Source organism: Oryctolagus cuniculus, chromosome 6 (genome assembly GCF_964237555.1).
Source record: "Oryctolagus cuniculus chromosome 6, mOryCun1.1, whole genome shotgun sequence".
In the NCBI taxonomy this organism is placed as follows: Eukaryota; Metazoa; Chordata; class Mammalia; order Lagomorpha; family Leporidae; genus Oryctolagus; species Oryctolagus cuniculus.
This window is the reverse complement of record NC_091437.1, coordinates 135,379,170-135,389,630: the sequence shown is the minus strand read 5'-3', so window position 1 is coordinate 135,389,630 and position 10,461 is coordinate 135,379,170. Positions and strand designations below refer to the sequence as shown.

At 43.8% G+C, this 10,461-nt stretch overlaps 1 protein-coding gene across 1 annotated transcript; it reads left to right on the top strand.

The window, feature by feature from the left end:
- Positions 1-1,169: 1,169 nt before the first annotated feature.
- KCNV1 (potassium voltage-gated channel modifier subfamily V member 1) lies at positions 1,170-9,873 on the top strand. Its single transcript, XM_002710598.5, has 4 exons — positions 1,170-1,369; positions 1,761-2,920; positions 3,734-4,263; positions 8,244-9,873. Exons 2-4 carry the CDS (start codon positions 2,454-2,456, stop codon positions 8,753-8,755), a joined length of 1,509 nt encoding a protein of 502 aa, XP_002710644.1. The 5' UTR covers positions 1,170-1,369; positions 1,761-2,453; the 3' UTR covers positions 8,756-9,873.
- Positions 9,874-10,461: the final 588 nt, after the last annotated feature.

The following is a 10,461-nucleotide window of genomic DNA, read 5'->3' as shown; positions in this document are numbered from 1 at the left end:
GAACCAACGGCAAAGGAAGACCTTTCTCTCTGTCTCTCTCTCACTGTCCACTCTGCCTGTCAAAAAAAAAAAAAAAAAAAAAGTCAATAAAAACAGGTGGGTATTTGCCATAGGGGTTATGATGCCTGCATCTCATTTGAGAATGCTTGTGTTGCGGTCCTAGTTCTGCTCCCCATTCCAGCTTCCTGCTAAAGCTTGCCCTGAGAACTGGATGAAAGCTCAAGTAAGGGATATCTGTCTCCCTACATCAATGCCTCAGACTGAGTTCTGGGCTCCGTCCTCAGCCCAAGGCCCAATCCTGGGATCTCTCTCTCTCTCTCTCTCTCTCTCTCTCTCTCCCACACACACACAGACTCACTGCCCCCTCCCTCTCCCTCAGTCCCTCTCTCCCTCTCCTGTTCTCTCCCTCTCAAATAAATAAAATAAATCCAAGTTTAAAAAAAAAAAACTGACAAAGACGCTATTTTCCAAACATTTTGTGTATCAGAGCAGACTCCGATATTTAGTCCTGGATTTGAATTTGGACTGCCTGACCCTAAGTTAATTCACATAATTTGTCCTTGATCCATAAAGTCCGTATGCATGCTGCCACTTCTAGTGTTGTCATGATTAAGTAAATTACTATGCGAGTAGGCAGCCTGCAAAACTCCCTGGCATAAAGCATGCATCCAATAAACGTTAAGTGTTGTTATTAAAACTTGAAAATTTGCTGAGGAAAAGATTGAGCCCCAGTAAGCAGGTGACAGCTCTCAGTCCCACAGCCGCCAGCACGAAGCAGCCAGGTTTATGCCCTGTTTATGAAAAGGCATTCCCCTGCTGCATCAAGCTGCCTGCTTCCCTGGTTGTCTGCACTTTTCAAAGCGACCTACTAGGAAATCGCAACTATGAGCATGGGTGACCGTTTCTGGGAAAGACATGAAAAATACAAAACTGTGAGATGCTCCCAGCAAATGAGAAGAGTTAATATAAAAATAGATAACACCAAAAAGTTCATACATTGCTCTAACCCAGAGGTGAGTCCACTTAGCCCGCTGGCCGTGTTCTCAGGCACTCGGGAAATGTGAATTAAGTGTCTTCAGCAGGAAGAGAACTCGGCCTCACGGAGTGCCTCGCGTCCCCTGCCCATCTCGCCGCCCCCTGCGCTCCTTCCACTCTCTCTGCTGGAACCTGGGGCCGCGGTGGGGCGGGCGGCTCCGAGCCAGCGCGGGCGGAGCCGCGGGGCCGGGAGGAGGCGAGACGCCGAGCGCGGGCGAAGAGCTCCGTCGCTCGCAGCCACTCTCGTCGGGCGTCACGTGTAGACCGGCAGGATCTAAGGAGGGCTCTGTTTCTGGGACGCGGGCTGGCAGCCCAGATGTGCCAGCAGTGGCAGGTGAGTCACATGCCCTGCCCTCCTACCCCCTTCCCACAGGTGGCCCGGGCGTGGCTCCAAGCGCATCTGGTGGGTACAGGTTTAGGCTCACCTGGGCCCGGGCTCTCGGCTTCTCCCTTTACTGAGGCACCGTTACTATTTAAACTCCTGCCCCAGCCCACGCCTGTTCTATTCCTTGTCTCTTCCTCTCTTCGCATGAAATGAAGGCTTTGAGGCGTGCCAGGGATCGCGCTACCACAACACCTGCTGTCCCGGGGAGCGCACTCAATGCCTGGGCAGGCGGTGGACAACCAATGGGCTGGGCAGCTGGTCTTCGCGCCCCTCTAAGGCCTTACTCACTCCCTGGATCTTCGGTCAACGTCCTCATTAATTATCTCTATTCCTCAACCAGGAGGTCAAGGGGAGGCGGGCCAAGGCGATGGAGCGTGAGTGACTGACTGGCATCCGAGTGGACCCGGAGGAAATGGCGCGGCCCATCCCCCAGGGCACCCTCTCCACGTGCTCACAGCCGCCGCGGGCTCCCGCGGGGAGTGAAGCAGCTGCAGAAAACGAAGAGGGAGGACTGTAAACCCGCAGGTTGGAAGGGAACCACCTCTCCCGCTTGCTGAACTTTTTGGTTGGGTCTCCCGCGCTCAGGAGTTGAGTCCTGCCCTTGCTTGCGCTGAGCTAAAAAAGTCGCCTCCACTGCCTCCTCCCGCCTTGCTCTTTCGGTCCCCGACCCCTTCACCCGCCAGGTGGTGAGGCTTTTCGATCCGGACACCTTACCGGGCCGGGAGAATCCTAATTACAAAGTTAGGAAGAGCCACGGAGACCCACGGGCTGCCCCGGGTGGTGCTTGCCTCCTCGCTCCGCGCCCCTCCCAGCCGGCTGGCTCAGCCACTTGCGCGCCGCTGTGGCGCGCTCGCAGCTCCCTAGCGGCGGGAAGCGGAACGGGCACCGGGGGTGGGGACGGTAGAGGTGCACGAGTGGGAGGCACCTCCCTCGGGAGCCCGGGAGATCCCGGCCGCGCCGCCGCCGCCCTCGCGGGACTGAGGCTTCCGGCGTGTTCCCAACTTTGTGGCGCCCGCAGGCAGCGGCGGCTGCGATGGAGCTGCCTCCCCGTGGCAGGGCGCCGCCGTGCTCCCCGCTGGACAGCTGCTCCCTGACCTCCCTGGACTCCAGCGTCTTCTGCAGCGAAGGAGAAGGGGAGCCCTTGGCGCTCGGGGATTGCTTTACGGTCAACGTGGGAGGCAGCCGCTTTGTGCTCTCGCAGCAGGCGCTGTCCTGCTTCCCGCACACGCGCCTTGGCAAGCTGGCCGTGGTGGTGGCTTCCTACCGCCGCCCCGGGGGCCTGGCCGCCGTGCCTAGCCCACTGGAGCTGTGCGACGACGCCAACCCCGTGGACAACGAGTACTTCTTCGACCGCAGCTCGCAGGCGTTCCGCTACGTCCTGCACTACTACCGCACCGGCCGCCTGCACGTCATGGAGCAGCTGTGTGCGCTCTCCTTTCTCCAGGAGATCCAGTACTGGGGCATCGACGAGCTCAGCATCGACTCCTGCTGCAGAGACAGGTACCGGCTAGGCACGCGGCAGGTGGGCGGGGAGGCGGGCGCGGTGCGCAGAGGAAGGCACAGGTCAAGATCTGAGGCTGAGCTGCCAGGACCTAGGCCTAGGATAGGGGTGGCCACCTCTGCGCCGTTAAGTGGGGTGGTGGGGGCAAAGCTAACTTTTACTTCGAAGCTTCTGAACTTGTGTGTCCCCGTTGCGAGTATATCCCAGTATATATTTCCTATAGAGGAAGACGACGACGGTCACTTCCCCACTAAATATTAATGTTTGGATAAGTGATTCAGAAAAGCTGTGCTTGTGTTGGGATGAAGATTTTCAGTTGAGCATTATCATTTAGCAAACCCAGCACATTAACTTTGAAAAACTTGAATAGACATCTGCTTTTATTACAGAAAATAGGCAGTTGATTCCTTGACTGAATGCTTGTGGGCCTTGGATGGTGATGTCGCTGTTATTCTGCCATGACTGCCATTATTTCTTTCTGACTACCTTTCCTTAATATCTAACAAAGTTACAGATGACAATCATTTATTCTTGTAGGTAGCAAATGGGAAGTAAAATGCATTCACCCACAAATGGCTTTTGCTATGTAAAAATCCTGTTCAATAAACTTCTCAGAAAGTGTCATTATGAAAATCATAATGTTAAGTGGGGAATTCTGAATACTATGGGCAGGAGACAACCTGGGAAAACTATGAATAGACATTTCCTGCATTTCACTGAAAAAAAGTATGGCCTCCCTGTCAAGTTTAATTTTCTCCTACTTCTGTATTTTACAAAAGTTAGACTAATCACCAAGTTGTCTTTTCTAAAAGATACTTCAGAAGAAAGGAGCTGAGTGAAACTTTAGATTTTAAGAAGGACACGGAAGACCAAGAAAGTCAACATGAGAGCGAGCAGGACTTCTCACAAGGACCTTGTCCCACCGTCCGCCAGAAGCTCTGGAATATCCTGGAGAAACCGGGGTCTTCCACAGCTGCCCGAGTCTTTGGGGTCATCTCCATCATCTTTGTGGCAGTGTCCATCGTCAACATGGCCCTCATGTCAGCCGAATTAAGCTGGCTTGACCTGCAGCTGCTGGAGATCCTGGAGTACGTGTGTATCAGCTGGTTCACCGGGGAGTTTGTCCTGCGCTTCCTGTGTGTGCGGGACAGGTGCCGCTTCCTGAGAAAGGTGCCAAACATCATAGACCTCCTGGCCATCTTGCCCTTCTACATCACCCTTCTGGTAGAGAGCCTGAGCGGGAGCCAGACCACACAGGAGCTGGAAAATGTGGGACGCATTGTCCAGGTGTTGAGGTTGCTCAGGGCTCTGCGCATGCTAAAGCTGGGCAGACATTCCACAGGTATCCAGATTTCCTTGATGCCTTTTAATTTGTCATGGTTTTTAATGCATTTATGATTCGGTCACAGTATCAGAGAAGTGATTCTGAATTGATGTCCAAAATGACCAGCTCTCTCAAACTTAAACCTGACCTCTGAAAAGGTATTGGGAAGCAACACATTAAAGTCATTTTATAGATATAGGAGAAGAGGCCTCTTCCACACTTTCTCTCTATAAGGCATTGAGAAACAATTTGACCACTTGTTAACCTCAATTTATTGGAAACTACTACTCAAGTATACAAAAATTAAAGACACTCTAAGTCTAGAAAGTTCTAGACAAAACATGCATAAGTGATACACCAAATGATACACATAAATTATGAATGTCTACATAAGCCAGTTGCTCTTCAGTATACGAGAATTGCCTGCCACACATTCTCCTTGCCAGAAGGGAAGTCAGTCCTCCAGAGCTTTCCCTACTCATGCAGAAAGGGAAATGAGCAGGTGCTCATGGGCTGGTGATAATCTTTGAGGAAGCAATGGAAATATTTGTTTTGGAAGAAACCAGAACACACTGTATATATGCTTTATCTAGTACTGAATATTTCTTGTCTCTGGCTTGGGAGACGTGAGAGAGAAGGGAACTAGAATTCATTAGATTTTTGTGTGAAATAGAATCTTTAAACATCTGATGAACATTCCCTAAAAAAATCTTCACACAACACACACACACACACACAAACACACACACACACACTCAACTGCCTGAAAATTTCAACCAATGTCAGGGGACTTCATACAATGAATCAATTCAAGATACTGGTTCTCAGTGTTAGACCCTGCAGCTGTTGGATGTTCTAGATTACCTATGAGTTACTTCATGTCAGATCTTAAAATTAGACTCCCTGGACAAGCTTGTTGAAATGCAAATTCTGAGCTACAGCCCCCAGAGTCAGATTTTAGTATTGAAGGTTGAATCCAGGAGCATATGTTTTAACCAGCTCACAAGTGATTCTGATGTAGGTGGTTCTTGGACTACTCTTTGAGAAACACTGCAGTAGGATGCCATTTTAATATAATACATATTAATAAAAATACATGTTGGTACAAACAAATTGACTGGAGATTCCCAGATATGTGCATGACTGGCCACCTAAAAAAGGTTGATGCTGGTTTCTCTCCATATAAATATAGGGAGAAATTGACTTCTGATATGGTTTTCTTTCTACATGTCTCTGAGGTAATTAGGACTTATCCTAACATAATTTTGGCAGTGTATTTTTCTAGCAAGTCTCACATATCAGAGATTTGATAATGGGTTTTCCAACAACTTTTATAAGTACCACTCTTTGTTTTCTGACACACATAATGGGATGCTTTCCTCGAGTATTTATAAACTGTTTGCAAGATTCAATTTAAAAAAACCCAGTAAAGACTACATTTTTTCCCAACAGAAAGGAAAAGGAAAATAATAGTAATTTCCACAGTGTCACCTCTACAAAGGTTTTCTCAGTTCTAAAACAACCATAAAGTATTAAAGGCTCAGTTTATTGAGCAATATGAACAACTGCATAACTATTTGACATTTTACCTCAAATATTAGATAAAACATAAACATGGATAACACATTTCTCCATGTATATGTTGTAAATAAAAATTAAGAGGATTTATAGAACAATGGGTAGGATGCCAAACAGCCTAGGTTTAATTTCTGACTCTGTAGCTTTGTACCACTCAGTCTCCCCATCTGTAAAATGGCACAACAATGACTACCACTATCTCATATTATTTTTAATGATCATCAGAGTTAACTAGTATAACATGATAAAAATTCAGCCCACTTTGTATTTTTTTCACCAAAGTGTTTGGGACATTTCGTCTTTGAATTTAAATAATTTTCCCAGACCACACTATGCTTCTCCTCGTATATACTAACTTTACTTCAGAAATGCAATTCCATATGGACACATCCAGGCCATTTTGGAAAAAAAAAAAGAAAGGTATTATAAGGTATTCTGAAAGATATTCTTTTGACTTCAAGTCTTATAATTAATATTCATTGGCCTTTAAAAATAGCTGGTTAATATTTCAAGAATATCTCAAAATCATAAGAGCAAAGTTCAAAATGATGAGAGCACTAATGATATTCTAATGAGTCTCAAATAGTCTACTGAGTGAATAAAAATGATTCTGAGAGATATTTCTTTGGACTTCTGAGGCCATACTATTGTGATGTCATGATGAAATGGCTTCAAAATCTGGACAAATTTTTAGAATGATCTCTCTAGTCCTAGGAAAGAGATCTCATGATTCACTAAAATCCTGGTTCTTTTTTTTTATAAAGGATTCATTTTACTCCCCTCGGGGCTTAGTCTCTTCACAAATGGGATTGCACTTTCTTGGGTCTGTCTCCCAGGAGCTCAATAAATCTGAGACCTAGTAATGGGAACTCCACCAATGCCTCATAGTGAGTGATTCTCTTAATGACTCCATTTCTCATGCCTTTTTTGCAATGGAAGAATGTTCTTTATTCAGGTTGATTTTTCTACAGGAAAGCAGAAATCTTGTGCATCTAAAGAAAATATAGCTCTGATATTAACTACTAGGATTTCGTTGATGTCCTAGGAGCTCAGAGACCTGTCCTTGACACACCACTAAGAACATCACCTGAATATGCATGTGATGTTCTCATGTCGATTTTGTCATGAATGCTTAACTTGTCTCTGCTGCCTCAATTTACTGACATGGTTTATATGCTTTGCTTTCTCTCACTTTCAGGCAATGAGGCTCCAGATTGTGGCAAACTTAATCAGGAGGATAAAAAGAAAGACACATAAAATAGGAGAAAACAATATAAAATTAGCATCAGAAAAAAGTGCCAGGGGCCAGCGTTGTGGCATGGTGGGTAAAGCCGCCTCCTGCAACACCAGCACCACATATGGACACTGGTTCAAGCCGCAGCTGCTCCACTTCCAATCCAGCTCCCTGCTAATATGCACCTGGGAAAATAGCAGAGGATGGCCCAAGTCTTTGGCTCCTGCACTCATGTAGGAGACCCAGAGGAAGCTCCTGTCTCCTGGCTTCAGTCTGGCCCATCCCTGACTGTTGTGGCCATTTGGGGTTGAGCCAGTGGATGGAACATTTCTCTCTGTGTGTCTGTTGCTCTCTCTCTTTCTCTTTCTCTCCCATTCCCTCTCCCCCCCCACCTCTCTCTCTCAACTCTGCCTTTCAAATAAATAGGTAAATCTCTTTAAAAAGAGAGAAATAACTTCCAAAGTGACACATTGACATGTAGATAAGTCCAGGGGAGCCCCTCACATGCAACACTGCAAAAACTTTCAAAATATAGACTACTGTACAAAACTTGTTGTTTTTTTTTTTTTAAGATTTATTTATTTATTGAAAGGCAGGGAGAGAGGGAGAGACAGAGAGAGATTTTCCATCTGTTAGTTCACTCCCCAAATGGCTGCAATGGCCAGGGCTGGGCCAGGCCGAAGCCAGGAGCCAGGAAGGTCCAAGCACATGGACCATCTTCTACTTTTCCAGGTACATTAAAAGGGAGCTGGATCAGAAGTGGAGAAGCTGGGACTGAAACCAGCCATCATATGGGATGCCTGCCATTATAGGCTGCAGCTTAACCTGCCAGGCCACAATACCAGCCCTTGTACAAAATTTTTTATCATAAACTCTGCCTGCCTTTTTGTCTCATCTCTTACCCTCTTTTAAAAATACAAATACTTGGAGCTCAATCATTACGTAAGTGAATTATTTAATCTAATTATATGTATCTCTTTTACAACCTTTCCTAATCAAATAAATTATGAGCTTCCTTAAGATTTGGATCCTGATTTAATCATCTTTACATCTTAGAATATTGCCCAGGGCGGGTTACATATTAGGTCTGCAATGCATGTGTATGGGTGGATAGCAAGGAGGGAGAGAAGAAAGGGATAAAAGAGAAGGGTGCCAATGATTGACAGCAGTTGTTCTGTTATTACAGGATTACGCTCCCTTGGAATGACAATCACCCAGTGCTATGAAGAAGTTGGCCTACTACTCCTATTTCTATCTGTGGGAATATCCATATTTTCAACTATAGAATATTTTGCTGAACAAAGCATTCCTGACACAACCTTCACAAGTGTCCCTTGTGCATGGTGGTGGGCCACAACCTCCATGACTACTGTGGGATATGGGGACATTAGGCCAGACACCACTACAGGCAAAATCGTGGCTTTCATGTGTATATTATCAGGAATTCTTGTCTTGGCCTTGCCTATTGCTATTATTAATGATCGCTTCTCTGCTTGCTACTTCACCTTGAAACTCAGGGAAGCAGCTGTTAGACAGCGTGAAGCTCTGAAGAAGCTCACCAAGAATATAGCCACTGACTCATACATCAGTGTTAACTTGAGAGATGTCTATGCTCGAAGTATCATGGAGATGCTTCGGCTAAAAGGCAGAGAAAGAGCAAGTACCAGAAGCAGTGCAGGAGATGATTTCTGGTTTTGAATTCACTTTTAATTAATTTACATCCGCTGTGTACAATTAACTGGATTGATAAAGTCTTGATGTGAATCTGTGTACTGATGATGAATGTCTTTTGAACACTACCCATCTTAATTTTTGCTGATATACTGCTTGGTATTCTAAACTGTTGTACATCCCCCATGACAACTGCACATTTGAGTCTCAAATATAGCCAGTTTACATAACCAAAGACAACTGGGATATTATACACATGTCTGAATTGCCAAATATGAAACAGTATCACTAAAATCCATACAACATGACTAAATGTTTTAAGTATCACTAATCTTACAAGTTTTTGCACATTGATTTTTTTAAATGGAAATTAAACAGTATAGCCAGAGGAAAAGAACTAAACAATTTTGCTATTTAAAGATATTCTCCAGGTAAATAAAATACTCCTTTCTCTACCAGTTAAGCTGTTGAATATAACAATTAGCTTTGTGAGAGAAAATCCTGACTTGATACTCATAGATTATGTCCCTGTCTTCTGTCTGGTGCAGACTATTGGTCACATGGGGATTTCAGCTCTGTGTCCCATCTTTACCATTGGAGGTGGGAATTATGACAATGCAGTGGATGAGTGCACGTAGAGGCTTCAAGAACTGTACTTCATTCTCCCCACTGAATGTAGTATGTGAAGTGTTTATTAGTACTTCATGAAAATCAGATGGTTTTTGAAATGTCTCTTTTTGGATGCATTCATTGTTCAGCTATGTCTTTAAAATCATGAATATATGGAAGTAAGTAGTAAACATTTAATTTATAGACTGATACTATTAAAAGTTCTCATTTCATAAAATGAAAATATGTTGAATGGCATCACTGGATGAGCTCAAATATGTTTTATTTGTTAACAAAAAATATGGACAGCTTCTGACTATTAGAGTAAATAGTAAATGTTCAAACTTTGTAGGCATTTTAACATTCATGATAATAAAATTCCTAGAATCTTCTTTTTTATAATTAAAATCAAAACTCTAAAACTAAGAACTAGTTAATTATCTCAAATATTTTAGTATATGAAATTTTTAGAACTAAGAATAACAAGGAATGGATCGTTTTTAATTTCTCTATTCTACAAATATATAATAAAGCCCCAAATAAGAAAATCGGTTGTTGGCTAAAAACCTTACTCTTTTTATGTATAAAGCATAGATACACATGCAGTATGTAAACATACATATATGATATCTGTGGTATTAACAGTTTGTGAGATGGAAAATTGGGAAAAAATATCTAGGTGGCACTGATAGGTATGTATGTTGATAAGATATATGGAGAGACACTGCATTAGGATACAGCTATACCATATTTCATCAACTCTACCTAAGACATTCTTTTACATTATGAAACACCAGTAAAGGAAAAAAATTGTGCTTATCAACTATAAGATGACATTTGTTGTAAAATACATTCAGATTTCATATATATATATAATTTTATAACATGCATCTTAAAATCAATGAAGTTTTACATGTACTGCCTCCTGTTATCTAACAGGTATGTTCAAATTTTGAAAATGTATCCATTGATGGCATAAGTTTCAGAATATATGGTAAAGTTCTTTAATTCATTTGACTTGTTTGTACTTCTAAATATTATGAAAGATTTCAAAAAGATAAGTACTAGTACAATAAATATATTCCCTTTTACACACATACACATATGCTAGAGTATGGCACTAG